General features: G+C 33.9%; 4 protein-coding genes across 7 annotated transcripts; 3 read left to right on the top strand and 1 right to left on the bottom strand.

Moving 5' to 3' along the window:
- The first annotated feature begins 223 nt into the window (after positions 1 to 223).
- Positions 224 to 3,848, top strand: LOC130799259 (uncharacterized). Its single transcript, XM_057662365.1, has 3 exons — positions 224 to 1,034; positions 1,407 to 2,281; positions 3,474 to 3,848. The coding sequence occupies exons 1-2, from the start codon at positions 816 to 818 to the stop codon at positions 1,521 to 1,523; spliced, it is 336 nt and encodes a 111-aa protein (XP_057518348.1). The 5' UTR covers positions 224 to 815; the 3' UTR covers positions 1,524 to 2,281; positions 3,474 to 3,848.
- A 34-nt stretch (positions 3,849 to 3,882) lies between these two features.
- On the bottom strand, positions 3,883 to 6,687 carry LOC130799243 (probable aquaporin PIP1-2). Its single transcript, XM_057662351.1, has 3 exons — positions 6,413 to 6,687; positions 6,189 to 6,294; positions 3,883 to 5,019 (listed from the first exon to the last, which is right to left on the bottom strand). The coding sequence occupies exons 1-3, from the start codon at positions 6,547 to 6,549 to the stop codon at positions 4,270 to 4,272; spliced, it is 993 nt and encodes a 330-aa protein (XP_057518334.1). The 5' UTR covers positions 6,550 to 6,687; the 3' UTR covers positions 3,883 to 4,269.
- Positions 6,688 to 10,031: 3,344 nt separating this feature from the next.
- Positions 10,032 to 18,642, top strand: LOC130799226 (diphthine--ammonia ligase). Of its 4 annotated transcripts, XM_057662333.1 has the most exons (13): positions 10,032 to 10,266; positions 11,146 to 11,270; positions 11,429 to 11,500; positions 12,298 to 12,377; positions 13,103 to 13,328; positions 13,410 to 13,442; positions 13,732 to 13,814; positions 13,904 to 13,976; positions 14,165 to 14,510; positions 15,074 to 15,405; positions 15,789 to 16,120; positions 16,940 to 17,282; positions 17,757 to 18,605. In XM_057662333.1, the coding sequence occupies exons 2-13, from the start codon at positions 11,193 to 11,195 to the stop codon at positions 17,976 to 17,978; spliced, it is 2,220 nt and encodes a 739-aa protein (XP_057518316.1). In that variant the 5' UTR covers positions 10,032 to 10,266; positions 11,146 to 11,192; the 3' UTR covers positions 17,979 to 18,605. The 4 variants fall into 4 exon arrangements, with proteins under 4 accessions (XP_057518316.1, XP_057518326.1, XP_057518322.1 ...); XM_057662343.1 differs by lacking the exon at positions 10,032 to 10,266 and having other exon boundaries at positions 11,203 to 11,270; positions 13,099 to 13,328; positions 17,757 to 18,642; XM_057662339.1 differs by lacking the exon at positions 10,032 to 10,266 and having other exon boundaries at positions 11,203 to 11,270; positions 12,298 to 12,404; positions 13,099 to 13,328; positions 17,757 to 18,641.
- A 761-nt stretch (positions 18,643 to 19,403) lies between these two features.
- Positions 19,404 to 22,122, top strand: LOC130799219 (type III polyketide synthase B). The gene is made up of 3 exons (XM_057662327.1): positions 19,404 to 19,639; positions 20,172 to 20,540; positions 21,073 to 22,122. Exons 1-3 carry the CDS (start codon positions 19,456 to 19,458, stop codon positions 21,696 to 21,698), a joined length of 1,179 nt encoding a protein of 392 aa, XP_057518310.1. The 5' UTR covers positions 19,404 to 19,455; the 3' UTR covers positions 21,699 to 22,122.
- Positions 22,123 to 22,573: the final 451 nt, after the last annotated feature.

The raw sequence follows: 22,573 nt of genomic DNA, 5'->3' as shown, positions 1-22,573 counted from the left end.
CTTGATTGAGACAAATTGTAATAATTCTTTTGTCTAGCTTGATATATAATAGACTATATATAAAAAAACTAGTCCGTTAAATCTTTTTGTTTTCTTAATGATAAAATTGTATATATTAACCAAAACTCTGTCTGGACACTAATGAGAGTTACTAGCTTTAGGATAAGGAAATGTTGTAGCTCCAAATATAGACGAATCTATACTCAAACATCAGGTAGCATGTGTTACCATAAATATTTTTTAAAATTAGTTTTAATATTTTTCATTTTTACTATTTTAGGAATTAGGGGTTTTCCCTTCTTTTCTTACATCTTAGGATTATTAATATATTATTCAACTTGTATAAGTCAATTTGGAGTATTGAATTTTTGTAGGTAGTTCATTTTACAAATAAAATTCTGTAAATTTTTTAATTATTTACTTCAATAAATTAATACTACCAAGATTTTAGATCCTGAATCCACTATTTGACTCCGATCCAAAACAAATGTGGAAAGAGATAGCCAAGTTAACCTTTAGCTCTAAAGAAGTCACCAATATTTTAGGTAGGTGAAAATGATTTGGAACTACAAAAATTTAATTAAACAACCATAGATTTTGTGCTCTACTTCATTTGTTTGATAGCAATGACTCAATGACTACCAATGAGGGCGATTCTTGTAGTATTTGAGGGTGTTTAGTATTATTTGTGGATGCAAAAACAACAATATATGTTGAACTCACTTGCTATATTTTTTTTGATTGTTGTTTATTTATATATAGGAGAAAGTGAGCCAAACGAGTTCAAAAAAGTTGTTTGAGATAACCTTATAAGCATGGCTACCAGACTAAAGCGAGATCCCATTGTAATCCTACGCGTTGATAGCGAAGAACTTGAAGAGTATATAAATAGCCCTAGTTTTGAGACGGATATGGTGGTGTCTTTCTCGGAGCTTGCATTGTCGTATGGCACTAATCGCAATCTAGATCTCTTTGTCAAGGCACTACAAAAGCTTGGTGTTGATCAAGGCTTGCCTCCAACTTCAGACCCTTGGGTATTTGCTCTAAGATTACTTTTTCTTCTTAGGGCGTGCCGGACAAATAACATTTTTGCCCTTTTTTTATTGACTTTTTGCTTTTGATTGATCAGAATGTTATAACATGTATTTTCAAAATCGCTTTGCCTAGCTGTTAAGCTAACAACATTTTGGTTTTTAGCTCACTTTTTTTAAAACAAATGGCAAAAAAAAAACAGCCAATAACTAAAGTTAATCAAAGATACGATGACTAATAAAAAGACATATGTTATTAGTTGGTTAGACAAGTCAACCAGCCAACACCGAATTGCGAACACTAGTCATACATGGTTTTAAGTTTTTCTTTTTTTTTTTTTCTCTTTTTTCACTTTCATGCATTTTTGTGTGTAGGTTATGAACAATATTGTGGAGCCAGCTTTGAACTCTTGTAGTTGGGACTCTAATAATGGACATTCGGTTTCTCAAGAGACGTTCTTGGAGGAACTTAGAAAGTACTTGAAAATATAGTTTAGCTTCTTAGAGAACAGCCTGTGATCGTTGCACACACTGAAAATTCTTATGATGGTAATGCTATAAAAGGTCTTTTGGCTAATAAGCTTGAAATGGACAAGGTATATATTCATCATCTTATAAGTATCACTTTAGTTAAACTTTTTATTTATGTGAAGTTTGCACATGATGTTTGCTACCAACAGTCAATTGGAAATAATTTTTTTGTTAGTCTTATTACTAACAAGCGTATACGGTACACTCAACCCTAGCTCAGTTGGAAGCTACTTAATGAAATGTTGTACTCGGTACTCCCTCTATTTCAATGACTTTGTCCGATTTCATTTGGGCACGTTTGCCAATACATATATTGAAGTCTTAATATCTCTGACGGTGCATTACTAAAAATTATGAAAAATTGATATTAATAATCCTTGCTTTGAGACGAATCAAACAAGATCCCACTTGACTATGTTTTAACTTACAGATTAATTTCAAAATACCAATAAAAAATGAACTGTCAAAAAATCAAATGAAACAAAATCACTGAAACGGAGGTGGTATTAAAAAAGTAGTTCTTACAATCAATTAAGGGATCAATTTTGTGCTTAATGTTATTAAAGAATTTGTTTTGAAAATATTTTTCGGTACTAAATGCAACATTGAAAACTCTACCATGAGATGAGCATGGAAGATTGTCTAAGGAGCGTCTTCGATTACCATTAGAGTCGTTGGCTTCATCTGCTGGTTTGTCTCCATATGAAGCTGTGGCTGAGGTATCTTTTTTTTCGTTTCCCTTATTATGAAAAATTGTACTTTATACAATCAACGATAAATTAGGAATATCAGTAATCACCTCAATATATATGTATTTAACTGATTTGATAACTAAACTTCACTTTATATATTACACAATTCAGCATTGATAAGATAATCAAATAATCCAATTATAGGCAAACACGAGCCTAAATTCTTCTGTTGTTTAAGCTAAAAATATTTGCCTATTTTCTCATGACATGTTTGTATTTCAATCCCCAAATTATTGGTTAATTTCTAAAGGGAAATTTCACATGGAAGCATTCAGTTTTCATAAAACGCCAATAGTAGCATTTTTGTACGATTTTTCCACATGGTAGCATTCAGTTTATGCACTATCTAACTGTCGTAGTATTTTCCGTTAAATTCTTGTTAATTTTTGTTTAATTCATCATTTTGTAAGATTTTTCCACACGGTAGCATCCAGTTTTTGCTCTCAAATGTTTAATTCACCATTTTAACTTTTAATTCAACGATTAATTTATGAACGCCCTTAAATGTTGTAACAATTTTATTTTCATTCAAATTATTGGCATTATAAAGTTCAAAAGATGAATTACAAACACTAATAAATAATTCAAAATGCGCATTTTATAAGCTCAAAAGGTACATTCCAAGCACTTATACATATCTACTTAATTGTTACAACATTTAAGAGCGTTGATAAATTAATCAGTGAATTAAAAGTTAAAATGATGAATTAAACATTTGAGAGCAAAAATTGGATGCTAAGTGGAAAAATTTTACAAAATGATGAACTAAACGGAAATTAACAAGAATTTAACGGAAAATGCTACGGCAATTAGATAGTGCATAAACTGAATGCTACCTTGCGGAAAAATCTTACAAAAATGCTACCACTGGTGTTTCATGAAAACTAGATACTACCATGTGGAATTTCCTATTTCTAAATTTAGTAAGCAAAGAAATTGAAGTTTTTATCAAAGTTGTATGTTTTATGTTTTTTTCACAATTCAACATCTTTGATATCATAATGAGATAAACTCACACCATTCCATTGAAATTGCAAATATTACTTTATTTTATGTAAGAACTTTTAATGCTAATGTTGGCAATCTCAATGAGACATAGCAATACATATTAGCTGATGCTGATTGCCAATTCAACTCAATTTAATTTTGTTATGAGTAGATGGACAATATTGTCAATAAAGTGTTCAATATGGTGGATGCAAATGATGGAAAACAAATAAGAGAAGATGAGTTCAAGAAGTTGTTGTTGGAGATTTTAGGGGGTATATTACAATTAGAAGGTAACCCTATTTCGATTTCTATTGACTCGGTCGTGCACGAGCTATTGATGGATCTTTCATTTTTACAAACTTCAACCTTCTAATTCTCAAGTTCTTGTCATCGACAGACTTATAAATTAAGTATGATTTATTTAGTCTATGTAAATTGTAAAGGTGTTGATATGTGTAATATGTCTATATTCTCTTAACATTTGAGAAGCATATTTTACCAACTTATATTGTTATTTGTTCTTTAGAAAACAAATAACTCTATTATACTCTTTTTATCAAACAACTGCAATATTGCTATAAGTAAACAATATGAATATTTTATTTCATTTATCTTTTTTACATAAACGGTGAAGAGAAGTAAAAAAAATTAGGTCTCCCTTCACAAAATGACTATTGAAACAATTTGTTACTTATAGCAAGAGTTTGATGTTCACCGCCTATAAAATTCTACTTTCCATTACCTTACATTGGATAAAAAAACAATTTGACCCTTTCTTTTCAAGTTCCATCTTTATATATTCATATAGTAAATGTTATAAGCGTATATCATACTCAAAATCTAGCTGAGACGCAGGGTTGAGAATAGGTGACATGCAAAATATACTCACACCTCCTTCAAAGAGAGGGCAGGAAGAATGTGGTAGGAAAAAACTCCAAATAAATGCTATAGGCCTAATTACCCTCTTAAGTAGTCCTTGCTTTGAAATTCTCTATTGGAAGAAGCAAACTATAAAAATAAAACAAAACACAAGCAATTATAGGCCCGGCCCAAAACACCCAATGATCATTCCAAAGATGGCCTCCTCTTACTATTGCAGGCCCAATACACCTTGCTGGGTTAATAATTGCACCAGTATATCCTTTCTTCATGGTAACAGTCATGGACAAGTACATAGTAAGCCCAACCACAATACCCGTAATTGAGCACATTAATACTTGGCCCAATTCCTTGGCCCGTTTCTGATCAAAGGCCATCCAAACTGAGAATAGAAAGATGAAAGTGTAAATGATTTCAGCCCATAATCCTTGGGCTGTCTCAATCCCAATTGTAGTATGCCCATTTGGGCTTGGAGCAACAACTTCAAGTGTGCACCCACCTAATAAGTACGTGGAATTTGTTATGGACCCCATAACCATCGCTTGAAGGCCCCAAGCACCAAGAGTGGACCCGATACATTGGGCTATTAAGTAGATTATGGCCCGAGAGAATGAGATGAGGCCCATAAAAGTCGCGGAGATGGTTATTGTTGGGTTCATGTGGCCACCGGAAATTGGGTGTGTTGCAAGGCGAAGGAAGGCTACGATGATAGCAACGAAACAAGCAAGCAAAATATTGGGTGTGTCATTGTGGATCTTAGACGACATGATAATGTTGTCGAACATGAATACTAGGATTGATGTGCTTAAGAGTTCTGCAATGGATGCTCTCCATACCTGAAATTAGACATAATCATTAACGTGAAAATTATATAAAATTAATCTTGACATCAATATTAACATTAAATTTTACTCTAAAATAAAAAGTATTATTTGTTTACTATTACGAAATAACGAGTTGATGTTTATATGAGAAATTAGAACTAGAAACATTAGGTACAAAGTGTTTGCTTGTTATTGTGCAACCAACTTGTATGGTTAGTGTGACTCAACCAACTAAATCGAACTTGTTGAGTTTTGAGTTGAACTCAAAATAAGAGACGTAATCGATTTTGTAACTAAATTCAATTTGACCCGACATAAAAATGTTAAGAAATATATATAACCAATACAACTCGTTTTGTAGGAAATCATCTCAGTTAGGGATGCAAACGGGGCGGGGATTGGAATTCCCATCCCCATCCCCATCTGTTAATGCAATACCCATCCTCGTCCTCATCCCCGCGGCGGGTATAATTTTTTTTCCCGTCCCCTCTCCGATGGGTTTGCACCTAAAATCATTCCCGCCCCACCACCCATCTGGGTATCCATCCCCGTCTAATACCCATTTTTCCCGCCCCACCACCATCAAATCCCCGCTTAATACCCATCTGTGCCACATATTTATATTCAATCATTTGGGCCTTAAAATCCATAATACATATCCAAACTCCAAAATCTCAAACAAACACACATCCAAAGTCTCAAACAATTACATATCCAAAGTCTCAAACAAACACATATCCCAGTACATATCTTGAGGCGGGGTGGGGCGGATATCACCTAAAACCCATCCCCATCCCCATCCCCGCGGTGGGTATGAATTTTATACCCGTACCCGCCTCATGACCCATCAAACCGGGACCCACGGGGATGGGGCGGGTCTCCTATTAGACCCACCCCGCCTGCATCCCTAGACTCTCAGTGTCACACCATGAGTCAAACCCATATAATTAGTCTATTTCTCTAATTGATCACTTTAAAATTATAAGTGGTCATTTTAACACACTGAATATACATGGATTAGTTCAATAAAAATAATCTTACCATGAGACTGTCTGATTTAAGAATTTATGCAACATGGTTACAAAACTCAATTTGTATTAATCCAAAACATCTAATTTGATATTGACCTGTTGACCTTAATGAACACTCTTAAGTAAGATTGTTTGACATGAGAAAAAAACCTGTGTTGAGAAGATTTCCTCGTAGCCAATCCAACGAAGAAATTTAACAGAAGTCCTAATCATTCTCTTATGGATTTCCCCTTTCTCGTACCATGAAAACCAACCCCTATACACAATTTTTTTTAAGAAAGTAATAGAATTAAGTAAGACTAATTCATAATAATTATAGAAAGACAAAATTAATTAATAATATAGGAGTATTTATTTAGTGCATGATTATTTACCAGGAATTAGAAACCATTTGCTGTGGAGGAGTGACTAAAACTGGAAGAATTCTACTTGCATTTGTTGCATCTTCATACTTATAATTATAATTATAATTATTTTCAGTATTTTTAATTGTAACAATGCTTTCACCCATAATTGAAACAACCAAAAGGAAATATTTTTTAAAACAAAAAGGCAAAAGAAAGATAGTTGTAATTCTTTGGTGTATTTAGACCTCTATATATAGAGTTTTATTATGTGCCCCACGTTTTATTACCAACATTTTGATTGGAATAAAAATATATTTCCCTTTATATTTATTATTTATTTTATTTTTCCCTTAATATTTATGTTATTGGTTTTGTTAACCCATTTTTGATAGTGAAAGATTAGTCGTATTATTTTTTTTTTCATTGTCAAATACGAGTACATTTTAAAAATTATTATAAGGATTGCATTACACAGATGTAATAGATTGTATGTTTTTTAATTCGAAAATACTAAGATTTATTTTATGGAGTTGAGATGTAAATATTAAAAATATAATATCTAAAAAAATTGCATATCTATATGATTTAACTTTCAATTTTACAACAATAATAATTTAATATAAGCGACAAAAAAGTAGATAATTGATCAAATCATTTAAGTAACTATTCAAAACACCATTAGCTTTAGAAAAATTGAAGTGTAAATTGAGATAATGTAATTTTTTGGAGAAAATTTTGTAAACATAGTCAAATAAGATCTTGTTTGATTTATCTCAACACAAGGATTATTAATATAAATATTTTTATAATTTTTAATTATACAAAATCAAAGATATTAAGACTTTAATAATTATCTTAACAAATGTATCCAAACAAAATAAAACAAAGTCACTAAAACGAAAATACCAATAAAGTGTATATATAATGAGCATATTACCTACTTCACTTGGAATAGGCTTGTTATATGATACTTGGCCTAGCTTTAACATGTTTTTCAAGACAATGACTAGGATGATTCCTAGCTTTAACAAAACATTTAATTACCCAATTTGTATTAGCAATTCATGAAAACAGTAATTTTAAAATGATATTTCTCCTTACAACATCGTATTATCAATGTTAATTTTAAAATAACATATGAGAATATCGTAAATCTTCGCTAATATCATTATATGTATAACACTATGAAGTTTATAGACATATTTATAGTAGTGTGTATGAGATGAGACAGAGTGATGGCCTCAATTTGGGTTGGGTCGGTTTCGATTCTGATTATGCTTCAATCTGGTTCATGACAGTTCAACTGCAGAATGGAAATTAGACCATCGGTTCAACTCTTTTTTCTTAAAATATAAATATACAAAATCATATAAAATATTAAAATAATGCGGACATACATTTGTTGACTTAGAGCAAACTTTTAAAAGCGAAAGAGTGGAAGATAAACCTTTACAATTATTCTTATGTTGAATGTAGTAAACGAGTCAATATGATGAAATAATTGCTTAAATTGATTAAAAAATTAAAAAATTGCTTATTTTTCTTTCCCTCTTCAAGTGGATTTAAAATTTCAACACTATTCTCCACATATTTTCACATAAAATCAATTGGATAACAAAAGTCTATTTGATCACGTATGTTTTGATCAATTGGTGCTTATATAAACATTAAATTCCTGGTAGAATTACTTATAATGGGGCATATAGAAGAGTTTCTTGGTTCACATCTTCAGGCAAGCAGCCATCCAGCTCCAGATGTAGGAGTATTAATTACATGTCCATTCTAATTTAAATGTTCTATCCATTTATAAATGAAGGAATAGCATGCACAAAAGGCAATCTATGTCATCCACAATGGAGGATTCTTTGATTCATGCACTTTACTTGAGAAATAGAGTAGCTTTGAGGTGTTTTTGGACAATTTTAGCTTATTTTGATACAAATATATATTGAGTAGTCAAATTATTTAATTCTAATGTTTGGTAAATTAGCTGGTTGTACCAGTTTATTGTTATGAATAAATTAATTTTAAGCAAGCTGCTCTTAACAGTATGTTCAAAATCAGCTAAAAAAATCAGCTCATAAAATCAGGTGGTCAAATTAGTTATCCTAATAAGCCATTAGCTATCAATTTATCCGCCATTTGCTTAACACCCCTTAATCTATGACTTGATCAGTACTCCCTCTCCTAAAGAAATATAGCCTCAAATACTACTAGTTATCTGATGTAACCAACTTTTTTTAAGATAATTCTCTTAATATTCTCTTGAGGATAATGATTTCTAATTAATACTAAAATACTAAGTGATCTAGGTAAGATTTAAGCAAAAGAAAATATTTAAAAGAATTTATTTTTTAAAAGTTGACATCAAAACCTATTTCATAAGCATAGGTTAGATAAACTGTGAAAAAATTAAAAAAATTAATCTAAATAATCTCATCTTTCGCTCATCCATCGTAAATAATATCATCTTTAAATTATTTTTAATAATCCAACCTTCAAAATACATTTGCCGTTGCATACCCTTAAAACCTAAAGCATGCTATAATATACCTCAGTAAAAAGGAAGAGAAAAACGAAAATTCGTAATTCCTTCTCCATCCATCCCTCCACCTTAGACCACCTCCACCACCATTGCCCAACCCCTCTCCCCCCACTGACGATGTCCCCTACCCCCTCTTCCACACCGCAGAACCCTATTACAACTGTCACCAGTTACCACCACAACCTTAGAACAATCCACCGCTTCGGCTCCTCCACCCTTGTCATGCTAGCAACGCCTGCGACCCTCGCCTGTAAACCCAGTTTTCTACAATTCATACCGCATCACATCGCATCACATTCCATGCCACCTCCACCATCGGCATCTGTCGCGACACTTTTTCTTGATCACCTCGCACCAACGACGCCCATACGACAAAGAGAATAGGGTGTTTGGCAAAGAAAAAGGGGAAGGAGAGGGGTGTTTCGTGGGGCTAGGTTTAGGGTTGGGTTTCATAGGTTGTGTTTATAAGGTGGTGGGAAAGAAAGGGATTGGGGAGGATTATATGGTTAGGGTCTTAATTGCGCAAAAGTGGCACGATGGGAATTGGTGGCTGGGGGACGCAACACGCAAGAAATGAGGTAGGGATTGTGGGAGATGTAAAGAACTTAGGAAGGGTTTTTTAGCTTTTTACTTTTATTCCTATTTTTATTAAAAAAATTAAATAATTAATATCTATATAATATAAAAGGATTTTATAATATACCACCAGCATTATTTGTAAATGTTGAATTGTTAATAAAAATAACTTACAAATAAATTATTCAAAAAAACAAATATTCAGAAATATTTATTCCATTCCATAATACTTATTATATTTAACTTTCTAAGCAATCAAATATATTATTTTGATCATTTATATTGAATTATAAAAAATTAATATTAATGAAATTATGTGATTAGACGATTCTTTTTCCAATAAAAATGCAATTAGACGATTCAAACGAGATTCCAATTGATTATATTTTTTTTACATATTAGCCGCAATATATATATAATAAGCTTAAAGAATAAGTGATGTTAATAATTGTTACGTAACGAATATTTTAGTTTGAGAAATTATATTTTTTAAATCAATTTTTTCTTAAATAAAATTGAAATAGGTTTAGTTTAGATAGAAACCGACATATTTTCTTCCCTCGACATCTGTTTATGTTTCCGCCGTCGCCCGGTTGTGAAACATCGTACTTCGATGTTCAGAGTTTAGGAACAGTTCCAATTCGCCGGTCGCTACTGCGCATTACGAATACTTTTAGTTCGGAAATCTTCGAGCAATTAAACCAATCTATTTCTCCAAATCTTCAAGCAAGCAAATCGTGCTTGTGGGTTTCTCTCCAAGGTCAGTTCTTTCACAAAATTTCATGAAAATGATTACTTTTTGGAATTAATTTTGAGGAATTTCATTCAAGTTTGTCTAATCTCTAAGTTTTTCTCTGTTCAAATTTGTCCAATTTATCCTTCATATTCCTCTTTTCTCTTTGTTAATTGTCGGATTTCAGTTGGGTGCTTGTTCACAAGTTAAACAGTATGGATTGGAGTTAAAGTTTCTACCTTTTTCATTGGGTAATCAAAATCTTCCGAATTCGTTCGTGTTATTACGTGGGTTCGGAATCATTTTTATAGCTTTTAGGGTTTGATTGTGGAAAGTTACTGTCTGATCTCATAGTGTGAGATTGTTTGATGAAGAAAGACTGAACATTACGTTAGCAATAATCTAAGTTTCTGGGTTCAAAAATAATGTTAATTTGTGGGTTTTTAATTTGTTTGATTTCCAAAATTTTAGGGTTTAAATGAGGAAAGTTATTGTCTGTTTTGATAGTGTGAAATTGTATGAAAGTGAAAGATTTAGCATTAGGTTAGCACTAGGTTTTTTATAAAAATTATTAGATAATGATGTTAGAGTTGATAATTCAATATGATAAGCATGGTATTAAATAAAATAAAAGGTTGCTTGTATGCATAATGATGCAATGATATCATAAGGTTCTTAATTTTGTGTTGAAATAAAATAAGGTAAGATAATACTGCAGGGATTTTTGTTTGGCTATGTCACTATCTAAACTTACTTAGTTTATTGATCTTGAATCTTGATAGAATCACTAAATGTCATTTCATGGTGTATTTTTTACAAGTTCACTAAATTTCTGTTTCTTGAATAATTTTGTGAACCATTTATGTGTATGTATATTGGCTTGACTTGTCTGGTTCATCATTGTAGAGTGTAGATACATTGGCTGAATTGTTGTTGCAAGTAAGCGCAGCGAGATGAAGGTGGTGGCCTTGGTCAGTGGTGGCAAAGACAGTTGTTATGCCATGATGCAATGCATCCGCTATGGGCATGAGGTGTCCTTCTCTATCACTATGGCTATATTGAGATTAGCCCCTTTGATTTCTTTATCTTAGGATTTTTGTTGTAAATAATTTAGTAAACAAGTAATCTACGAGCTATGATAGATGGTGATCTGTTGTATGAGTCTAAGTTTCTTCGACTTCTTATTTAGGTTGTGGCTTTGGCGAATTTATTGCCTGCGGACGATTCAATTGATGAATTAGACAGTTATATGTATCAAACTGTAAGTCTCTTCTTTCAATCTGTACTCGGTCTATTTCCCCCATTTTGTATTGCTTGTTTTGCTTCTAGCAATTAGATGAGTGCAAAAGTTGGGAATCCAAAGTCAATATGATTGAGATCAAGGGACGCGAAAGTCTTATGAGTTGCAGATTCTATCTGTGTATGATGTCTTAGGTAGTTTTAGGCAGCACTTTAAGCAACATATTTAGTCATCTGCTATCCATAAAGTAGTTTCTCTTGTTTGTTTTCAACTAAGAATCTTTAGCTTTAAGTGGCTCAACTATCCTATAATTCTCATGCTATGTTTCTATGTTATGATTTTCAATTGTGTTGCTTTCTTTGTCTATTTTTCTTGAGAACAAATGTTGGAAGATTAGGTGTTATTCTTATTGACTGCTAAGAGTAAGCAATCTTGTTATGCCTTCTTCTTTTGTTTCCTTAGTTATGACCTTAGTGTTATTGGGGTATTGAGATGTCTCCTCTTTCTTCATCTTTCATCTTAGCTGGGGTTTGCGAAGGGAAGGGACGGTGAGTGAAAGGAAAATAGGTGAGGGGATTGAGGTTAGTGGTCGTCCATTTTCCTTTCAAATTTTTCTTTACGCTTCAGGATTTTGTATTTTTAAAAGGAAAGAAAATGAATCCCTTCAATTGCCTCACTTAGCCTTACCCATTTGTATTTCCTTTACCATATAGGTAAGAAAAACACATTCTTCAAGGTCTCTCCCCTCTTTTTTTAAAAAAAAATTCATTCACCAAACACAATAATAATCATTTTGGCTGTTGGATACTATTTTGTAGGTGGGGCATCAAATTGTTGTCAGCTATGCAAAATGTATGGGATTACCATTATTCAGAAGACGATTACAAGGATCCACCAGGCAAGCTCTTTAAACAGGATTGCTTTGGTAATCCAATTATCTTTCTTCTTTGATGATTATATTTATGATACTCCCTTTGTTTGTTAATAAGCAGTGGTTTACATTGTTTTATGTGTTTTGTGCTTCTAGCTTATTTTATGGTTATGATATATGCATTTGTATATGTGTATATATATGTATGTAGATATACAAAGACACATGTAAAGATCCATATTACCTCTGGCTTCTTTATCATTTGTTTTTAAATAACGTTTTCAAGTCATGGATCACGTGGGGCCTAAATCTTGGAAATCACGAGATTGGGTAACAATTGGGGAAGAGGGAGATGAATTTGATCAGTAATCCTATAGAAAACATGGGTGTAAATATTTACATAAAAAGGAAAGTTGGGTTAATGTGCAAAAAGGTGATCTATTGTTTGCCAAGGCTTTTGAATTTATGTGTTAGAAGGGTTATGTTATTTGATTCAGAACTGGCGTTCCACATTGTTAAAATGCTTGGGAATGAGACATGAGGACCTGAAATGGATGGCCTGTTGTGCGATTTTTTTTCCTGGTTAAAAAAAGTGTTGTTTTTAAACCGTGGAAGGAATAAAAGTGTTCCCCTGTGTTCCACACTTGAGAGCTATATAAGAATTCTGTGGAGCTTTTTTTCTTCAATTGGTGCTGTGTTTGAATTTATGATGGGAGGCAACTCTAATTTGTTGTAGTTTGTGAATTAGACAGGCATCATGAACTTAGTTACAAAATGACTCCTGGAGACGAAGTTGAAGATATGTTTATTTTATTAAGCGAAGTAAAGAGGCAAATACCAGATATATCAGCAGTTTCTTCTGGTGCAATAGCATCAGACTATCAGAGGCTACGTGTTGAAAGCGTGTGTTCACGATTGGGACTTGTATCTTTAGCTTATCTATGGAAACAAGAGCAGTCACTCCTCCTTGAAGAAATGGTAACTTTTAGTTTTCAAAACTTTGCTAAATTGTCATTATGTTTATCCATGTCACTGATAACTGTTTTTGTGGTCCAATAGATAACAAGTGGGATCTTTGCTCTTCTTGTAAAGGTATGTTTTGCTTAAATGTTGTGTCTTGATATTATTGGTCTATGTTACTTGGACTCGGGTACTGATGTTGGATACTGGTATGTGTCCAAGTGTCGTATACGTCTAAATATTCAATTTTACGCCTAAAATGAAATGTCTAAGTGTCATACCAATGTCCCAACTTCAAGGATCGGACACGGGTACGTGAAGCAAATGAAGATTCCTAGTAACATAGATATTGGTTATGTTATGAAAGTAATAAAGAGTTCAGTTCGCAACGTTTGCTAATTCATACCATTTACTTAAATAGGTTGCCGCTCTTGGATTGCACCCAGCTAAGCACCTGGGAAAGGAATTATCACATATGAAGACCCATCTGCATCATTTAAATGGGTACATTCCACCAAACTGAGTTGGCTCATTTCGTTGTCTTGATTGGACGAGTTTTAATTTTTTTTTTTACTTTTATTGTACATGTGCAGCTTATATGGAATCAATGTATGTGGTGAAGGCGGGGAGTATGAAACTTTGACACTTGATTGTCCCCTTTTCAAGGTAAGATGGTATTTCTCTCATTTTTTTGTCACGATAATTGTCCCCTTTTCCGTGTTCACCGAGACTGATTTGATTTGCAAATGACTATGGATCAGTTTCCGTGCCTTTGTAATGATGTTAGCGAATCCTCATTTTTTGAAAATAAATACGGAAAAACACCTGATTTCGTCTTCTATTAACTGTTTCAGTTTGCTCGAATAGTTCTGGATGATTTTAAAGTTGTTCTGCACTCTTCCGATTCCATAGCTCCTGTTGGAGTTCTTCATCCTTTGGCCTTCCATTTAGAACCTAAGGGATTGGCTACAGATTCAAGTGATAGTAATCTTAGAAACGGTATTTGCTGTGAAGATGTGAATTGTGTTTATGAAGTTCAAGGAGATTGCACATTATTACATGCAAACCCAAGCCAGCGTTCCGAATCTCTTTCTGATATTATAGAAAATACAATCTGTCATTTGAAGATGTCAAAAATAGACATGGGGGATACATTTTTCATCTGTTGTTGGTTGCAAGATGCAGACGGTTTCTCAACTGGTAAATGGTTCCATGCATATGACTTTGTTTTAATGGAAAAATCCATGTGGTAACCCTATAATTTTAAATTCTCCTCATGGTGGACAAAGTCTTTTTTTTAATTTTTTTTAATTTTTTATTTTTAATTCTCACGGTTACCCTCAACTTTCAAATCAGGATAGAGCGTGACCTTATATGGCCTAAAACGTTATAACGAAGTTAAATTTTTAAATTAGTTAAGTATCCTCTTATAAAAAACTCCAAAGCTTTTCTAATCAAGTGGAATGACTCCATCTTAATTCTTCCTTCCTAAGAAAAATTTGACATATGCTATATCATATTAACATGGGCAAAAACTAATATAACAATACAAAACATCATTATATTAAGCCAATAATCACGTTGTTTGTTATTATAGTGATGGTGCAGCCTTGTAAGTTGTAACTAAAGGGTTACCGTGCAGATTTTTTTTAAAAAAGTTCATCCTTCATGCGGAAAATTGTACACCAAAAGGGTTACCACAAGGAATTTTCCTTTTTTTTAATTGACGATTACTTAATCCTAGGCTGCTTTTCAAATATTAGGTTTGCAGAGTGATCTCAAAGCGGTTTTATCCCATCTTGAGTTGCAACTTCAGCAATATGGTTCTAGTTGGGAGGATGTACTCTATATTCATCTATACATTGCAGATATGAATGAGTTTTCTGTGGCAAATGAAACGTACGTGAGTTTTATCACCCAAGAAAAATGCCGATTTGGTGTTCCATCACGCAGTACAGTAGAATTGCCTTTGTCACAAGTAGGATTAGGAAAAGCATATTGTGAAGTTTTGGTGGCAAGGGACAAAACCAAACAAGTTCTACATGTACAAAGTATTTCGCGATGGGCGCCTAGTTGCATAGGGCCCTACAGCCAGGTACTTTCTGAACTTTGTCCTAGTTTTACATGTTGTTTCCTTCTGATCACAGCTTGAAAATTTGTTAATTTTGTGTTATAGTCGAATTATATTGCTCGAATCAAGTTATTGTCACTGACATCTAAATGTTTCACAAATATACTTATATTTAGATATGCCATCGGGGGAAAGGGAAGGGAAGGAAAGGAAGGGAAATTGAAGATCCAAATCCTTTTTCTTAAGTAAAATAAATCTGTCCGAAATGGGAATATTAGGAGTGAAAATGTTTACTTCTCCGTCTCCTTCCTATTCCTTCTTTTCTGCTTTTTTTTTTTTTTTTTTTTTTTTGTGCTATGACTAGCATTTGTGTATCTTGGTCTGATTTCATGGTTGTATCATCATAGGCAACGTTACATCGCAGCATACTTCATATGGCTGGGCAACTTGGTCTTGATCCTCCGACAATGACCCTTTGTAACGGTGGCGTTACTTCGGAGTTAGAGCAAGCGTTGTTAAATAGTGAAGCAATTGCAAATTCCTTTGGTTGTTCAATATCTTCCTCTGCAATTTCCTTCGTTGTCTACTGTTCAAGACGGACTGTATCAGTGGATATGACAGAACTGCAATATAAGTGGGAAGAGTTTATGAAGCAGTTTAAGAAACTTCATTCAGCTAAGCGAAGTTCATTATTTGATCCAATTCTTTTGTTTGTTCTTGTTCCCGAACTTCCAAAGAGGTGCTTCCCCTATTTTTTAGACTAGCCCGGCTTTTTGTTTTGGGTATTTTGTTTGGTTATTCCATTTTTTTCTTCTCTTTGGACGTACTTCATGGATTTTGGTATATGCCTTGCTTATTATTGCTTCTTTGTTAAATGTGGACATATTCTTAAGTTCTATGTAGTCCTAGTCACCTTTCGTCAAATTTGTGTGTTGTACTCTTGAACTCTATTGTTTAAGGACACGCTCCAATTAATGTTCTTGAGGTACTTTTCCTTGGAATATGTTTGTAGAAAACGATGATCATTGTGCTCGGAGTTGTCTGCTTGAAATTAATGACTTGGGCTCTACAATAAATTGTGTTGTTCATGTACGATGAATAGCTTAGCAAATGTAATTGTTGGTCTTTTCTCCGTCAAGTGTCAAATCCTTGACGTAGGCACTTCTATGGTTATTGAGACTCGATTCCGATGAAAGCTTGTCAGCTTTAAGTCTAGGCTATCAATCTAGCCAGCTATGTTTCTTGGACTTGGCTACTGATGTTGGATACTGGTACGTGTCCAATTGTTGAATACATCTAAATATTCAATTTTACGCCTAAAATGAAGCGTCTAAGTGCGCATTAAGGATTGGACATGGGCACGTGAAGCAAAATGAAGAGTCCGATAATTTAGTATGTATTTGTCTTGTTTTTGCCTTTCTTATTTCCTTTAAACAGTCGGTTGATTGATCTAGCTTGTGCGTTTGCTTTTTCATCCTTATTTTAAATTGAGAAGTGCTGAAGTCGTTCGTCTATGTTACGAAATACAATCTATTTATCTTTTATTTGAATATTGTAGAGTACTCTTAGAAATAAAGCCAACACTTTACATAGAGGAGGATGATATGGAATCAGCAAGCAACATCAAAATTCAAGATCAAACACATGGAATACCGCAAAACTACTGGGGGTTTCAGGAAGATCCGTGGCATGATTCTTGTGTTCAGAAATGCATTGCGCTAGGAAATGTATGTGCTGTTACGCTGAGCATTACAAGTGAAAGTATTGCAAAGATTTGTAATGACTCTCTTGGTTCTGGGCATCCCCTTTCTGAAGGACAAACTGAAGAAATTGCAAAATTCTGCGTTTATCTTCTCGACAAAATCCTCATCGAGAACCTGTTTTCCTGGGACAATCTCATGGTCAGTTAATTATCTTTTGATCTTATTTTCTTGAACTTAAAAATCGGTAAATATTGGTCCCGATCATGATAAAAGTAAGCTGTTATATGTACGAGACTAACACTTAGTTTCGAGAGTACACACTAGATTAAGGGGTGTTTGGCAAAATAGCTTATTAAGCACTTATTTTGATACATATAGAGGGTTGGGTGGTCAAACCATCCAATGTTAGTGTTTGGTAACTTAGCTGGTTAGAACAACTTATTGCGGTTTTTTAACATCGGGTTGAAAATCAGCTTGTTAAACCAGTCAATAAAATCAATTGGTCAAATCAGCCAATGTAATCAGCTACCAACTATCAGTTGTTTGCCAAACACCCCCTAAATCACTACGAATAATGAATTTGGAATTAAAATCATGTAAAAAAGGCGTTGGTGTGTATTTATCATTGGGTTAAGTTCGTTTTGAGATTAATAGTTGTCCCCTTTTCTTCAGTACTTAAGGATCTACTATCGAACCGGTTCTTTGATCCGAATGGAGATATTGTCCCTTGGATTCAATCAAGCATTCCGAGAATTTGCGGAAATTAATTCAAGTTTCAAGAATGACCACGATTCTATCTTTAATCTCGTTCCTGTGCTCGGTTCTGGGAGGTCTGCGACATCTATGGATGCAGCGTTGACATGCGAGCTATTGGCTCATAAACCTTCTTGTTAGACTGGTTTGATACTTCCTTTCCACGAAAACGTAAAGGATAGATTGAAGATGCAGCATGGTTAATGGTTAAGCCTTGGAATATTTGATTGTTTGCCTCATGTTTGATTGGGTTTTGGTTAGGAAAATATTTATTATCCTCTTTGATATTTTGGTTGGGAAGAAATTTGCTTCTTTTTTTACCTTTTGTGTTTTTTTGTTAAAACTATTTGGTTACAAAAGGATAGGTTTTCCTCAGGGTGTTTTTTAGCTTTTTGTTTATTTAATAAACACTTTATCTGGTTGCTTTACCAATCAAAAATCAATAGTCAAAAGTTAATTATAAACCGATGAAAAAATCATGTATAAGGCCGCACCCAATGTGATCTACTTCCTCCGTGTCTTTCAATTTAGGTCGTTTTTTATTTATGGATTTTGCTAGTTATTTTGCCTCATTTCTTTGTTTGTATATAGATTTCTGTTACTTTTTGACATGTCGTGTACATTTCAACTCATCTTTAAAATAAACTCTATTATCGACTATCTTTCATGAGGTATTCAATAGCAAAGTATCTCAAAATTCTAGATAACATAAATACTAATTCTAATATTTTTGCAACACGCAACTCTATAGGATATTTAATGTCAATTTTAATGAAAAATACACATAGTGATCATCCTTATATAAGAATACACAAATTCTTGTATGAGACGGTCTCACCATGAGACATGCTTCATACTTGAATTAAATAGCCTAATAATAGAAATTGAGACGATCACATACAAAACAGGCTGATAAGAATAAGTATTCATTTTGAATGAATTTTTTACTTACACGTGATGACCATATCCACTAAGAGCTACTCCAAAATTTGATCGAAATGAAGATTCACTTTGTTATTTTTCGGGTACACCATTAATTTAAATATAAAACAAAGAAAATGGGCTAATTCGGGTTGACAATCGGGTTAGGGATTGCCAATTGAAGTAGTATAAAGCTATTCTTATGAGAGATCATCTCTCGGTGAGATGACCTCAAAACAAATAGTCCATATGCTAATAATTGTATTAGTTGGGCTATGCAACCCATATTTGAAAAGCGACTTACAATAAGACCGTCTCATACGACAAGTTGTGATCCACTTAACCTCCTAAGTCCTACGATATTGACTACAACAGTTACAATGTTCTTTCATTCCATGCATAGTATAGTCCCACTCAAAAATGAAGTTGGCCAACTTTAATTTTCACCAAAATGGTACCTTCAGAGTCAGAGACTTACATTAAAAAAAAAAAAAAAATTTAAAAAAAGATATCAAGAACATATAATTCTTGCTGCTAAACTAGTTTTATAACTAATACTTCTATCATAATAACAACAATGCAGACCTACAAATCTTTGTGAATCTCCCTCACATTAATACTATCTACTCACTCAAATTTACTTATATAAATTCCTAAACTTAGTACCTGATTTAGTGAATATAGTTGATTATTGAGCATGGGGATTGAAGACAACAAAAATGGTGCAAACTCAAAGAAAGCAAACCCAGGAAAAGCCACAATTCTGGCCTTAGGTAAAGGCTTCCCTCATCAACTTGTAATGCAGGAGTTTCTAGTTGATGGCTACTTCAGAGATACCAACTGTGATGATCCTGAACTCAAGCAGAAGCTAACACGCCTTTGTAATTATAAATTTCTCTCTCTCTCTCTTTCGTTTTTTTCATCCTTTTGGAGTATATAACATATCTTGGGGCAGGTCTCAACCATACACTTAAGCTCTTGGTTGAGTTGGCTTATTGACATGGTATCAGAAGCCAGCGTGACAACACCCCTCACTTAAAGCATCAATACTTCTAGCCCAAAGGGCTCTTGTGTGAGGGGCGTATTAGAGTATGTAATACATCCTAGGGTTTCAACCATACACTTATGCTTTTGAATGCAACGTTACAAGAGATCACGAGTTCAAATCTCAACTACTCTCGTTTAATGTGAAATATTCAACGCCAAATATGAGGAGGGCATGTGTTGCATGACTTGCATCCACACTTGTAGCCCAAATGGCTTTCGTGTGATGATCCGTATTTAGAGTATATAATATATCGTGAGGCCTTCAACCATCAACTTAAGTTTTTGGTTGAGTTGGTTTCTTAACGCATCCATCTCTAAAACCCCTTAATTTTGTTTACAATGTTGGAAAATGATGATATTTTGTAGGCAAAACAACAACAGTGAAGACAAGGTATGTGGTAATGTCAGAAGAAATACTGAATAAGTACCCAGAGCTAGCAATAGAAGGTCAACCCACAGTTACACAAAGATTAGACATTTGCAATGAAGCAGTCACAGAAATGGCAATTGAGGCCTCCCAGGCTTGCATTGCAAATTGGGGTAGGCCCATTACTGATATAACCCACTTGGTATACGTCTCCTCTAGTGAGGCCCGTTTGCCTGGTGGAGATATCTACCTTGCCAAAGGAATTGGGCTTAAGCCTGAGACGAATCGGGTCATGCTCTACTTTTCCGGTTGCTCTGGTGGTGTTGCGGGGCTTCGAGTTGCCAAAGATATTGCTGAAAACAATCCAGGTATACTTTTTGGGATGGTTTATCCCATATCGATGAATTAATAAATCTAGCGTACACACTTTATAAGTTACTAGTGTTTTTCCTTCCATTGCTATATGGTTTTGGAATGGTATCTCCTAGCTTATGAAGTGTTTGCACCTCGTGATCCTCCATTATATGTTGACATTGCCAATAAATCCAGGTGATTTGATAAAAAAAACTACCCTAATTGATTACTCCTACATGCGAACTTGACTGGGGTTCGCATGCATGTGAGAAGGGTGTTGGGATGGTTATTATCCCGTATCAATAAATTAAAGATGGTTTGCACTTTATAAGTTATTAGAGCCCGTGGCCATATGAATTTGGGTTGGTATTTCTTTGGCTTATGAAGTGTGTGCACCTCGTGTTCTTCGATTATATGCTGACATATTACAATAAATCCAGCCAAAATTTAACATGCTTGACATAACTTTGTTCAGTACTATTTTAGACGCTTTTCTTGGTCCAGATGAATACTAATATACCCGAATTACGTAACATTGATTCATAGGTAGCAGAGTGTTACTTGCAACTTCAGAAACTACAATAATAGGGTTCAAGCCACCAAGTCCCAACAGACCATATGACCTAGTTGGGGTGGCCTTATTTGGGGATGGTGCGGGCGCAATGATAATTGGAACAGACCCAAACCCTAACACCGAGCGACCTCTTTTCGAGCTCCACACCGCCATCCAACATTTCTTGCCAAACACCGAGAAAATCATAGATGGGAGGCTGACTGAAGAAGGCATAAGTTTCAAGCTAGACAGAGCATTGCCTCAAATAATTGAAGACAATATTGAAGGGTTTTGTAGCAAGTTGATGGAAAACATAGGATTAACTAACAAGGACTATAACAAAATATTTTGGGCCGTGCACCCTGGTGGGCCCGCAATCCTTAACAGGCTCGAAAAAAGACTCGATTTATCACCCGACAAATTGATTGCTAGCCGGAGAGCGCTGGCCGATTATGGTAATGCTAGCAGCAACACAATTGTGTATGTGATGGAGTATATGATGGAAGAAAATAAAAAAATGAATAAGGAAACCAAAAATGATGATGAATGGGGCTTGATTTTGGCTTTTGGTCCTGGCGTTACATTTGAAGGGATTCTTGCTAGGAATCTTATTAGGTGAAATTAAATAAATTGAGTACATTTTTAATAATGTTACATTTCACTTTGCAACAAATGCAAGGTATGTATTGTTAGTTCTTCTACTACATAATGTCTTGAATAGACAACTTTATGCACTTCTTTTTTTCTTCAAATTACATAAAAGATTGAAGTTGATTGTATTATGTTAATATTGGTGTTCTTGTGCTTGCCATTCATGGATCGACAACTAAAGTTGTTCAAAGGAGACTCGACTCGACTCGATATTTACCCGACTTTAAAAATGGATTTACAATGATCTAAAAGTTAACATGTACACAAGAATCGATTCAAACCAACCTGAAATCGATCTGATGGTCCGAATGAACACCTGTAAACTTAGCCCGTAAATAATTTCAATTCGAGTCTCTATGACTCAATGTGCATGTTAAAACTCGAATGAATGTAGCTCAAACAGTATCTAAATTTTATCATATTCTTATTCTTCTAATAAACTTACATTTATATCATGTCTTATGTCAATCTAATTTGACTCGAATTCAAATTAAACCGAACCTAATCTACTCATTGCTCTTTTCGTGATCGTTCACCTTCTATTATTACAAAAACAAAGCTCATCACCCTATCGTGATCGTATTATGTGTATATATTTTGCCGTAATTAAAATATATGCCGTTTAATCGCAAAACTACTTGTATTAACTGTAAAATCGGTTTCACGACTGTTACAGCAATCGGGACGCAAATGTATTGTACATTATGCCCCCTGCCGTCCTGTAAAATTATACATTCAAAATTAAGGGCATAGATTAGTTATTCTAAAAAATAGAATTGTTGAACATTCTGATAAAGTCCCCAATAATACCAAAATCTGAACCAAATATTAAATTTTGTCGTT

Source organism: Amaranthus tricolor, chromosome 1 (genome assembly GCF_026212465.1).
Source record: "Amaranthus tricolor cultivar Red isolate AtriRed21 chromosome 1, ASM2621246v1, whole genome shotgun sequence".
NCBI classification, from domain to species: domain Eukaryota; kingdom Viridiplantae; phylum Streptophyta; class Magnoliopsida; order Caryophyllales; family Amaranthaceae; genus Amaranthus; species Amaranthus tricolor.
This window is presented reverse-complemented; position numbering and strand designations above follow the sequence as displayed.

Coding starts and splice junctions, on each gene's coding strand:
- LOC130799243 (XM_057662351.1), bottom strand. CDS start 6,549: ATGGGTGAAAGCATTGTTACAATTAAAAATACTGAAAATAATTATAAT. Junction 6,295..6,412: donor CAAATGGTTTCTAATTCCTG/GTAAATAATCAT, acceptor AATTGTGTATAG/GGGTTGGTTTTCATGGTACG. Junction 5,020..6,188: donor AGGAAATCTTCTCAACACAG/GTTTTTTTCTCA, acceptor GTCTAATTTCAG/GTATGGAGAGCATCCATTGC.
- LOC130799219 (XM_057662327.1), top strand. CDS start 19,456: ATGGGGATTGAAGACAACAAAAATGGTGCAAACTCAAAGAAAGCAAAC. Junction 19,640..20,171: donor GCAGAAGCTAACACGCCTTT/GTAATTATAAAT, acceptor GATATTTTGTAG/GCAAAACAACAACAGTGAAG. Junction 20,541..21,072: donor TATTGCTGAAAACAATCCAG/GTATACTTTTTG, acceptor ATTGATTCATAG/GTAGCAGAGTGTTACTTGCA.
- LOC130799226 (XM_057662333.1), top strand. CDS start 11,193: ATGAAGGTGGTGGCCTTGGTCAGTGGTGGCAAAGACAGTTGTTATGCC. Junction 14,511..15,073: donor TGCAGACGGTTTCTCAACTG/GTAAATGGTTCC, acceptor TTCAAATATTAG/GTTTGCAGAGTGATCTCAAA. Junction 16,121..16,939: donor GTTCCCGAACTTCCAAAGAG/GTGCTTCCCCTA, acceptor TGAATATTGTAG/AGTACTCTTAGAAATAAAGC.
- LOC130799259 (XM_057662365.1), top strand. CDS start 816: ATGGCTACCAGACTAAAGCGAGATCCCATTGTAATCCTACGCGTTGAT. Junction 1,035..1,406: donor CTCCAACTTCAGACCCTTGG/GTATTTGCTCTA, acceptor TTTTGTGTGTAG/GTTATGAACAATATTGTGGA.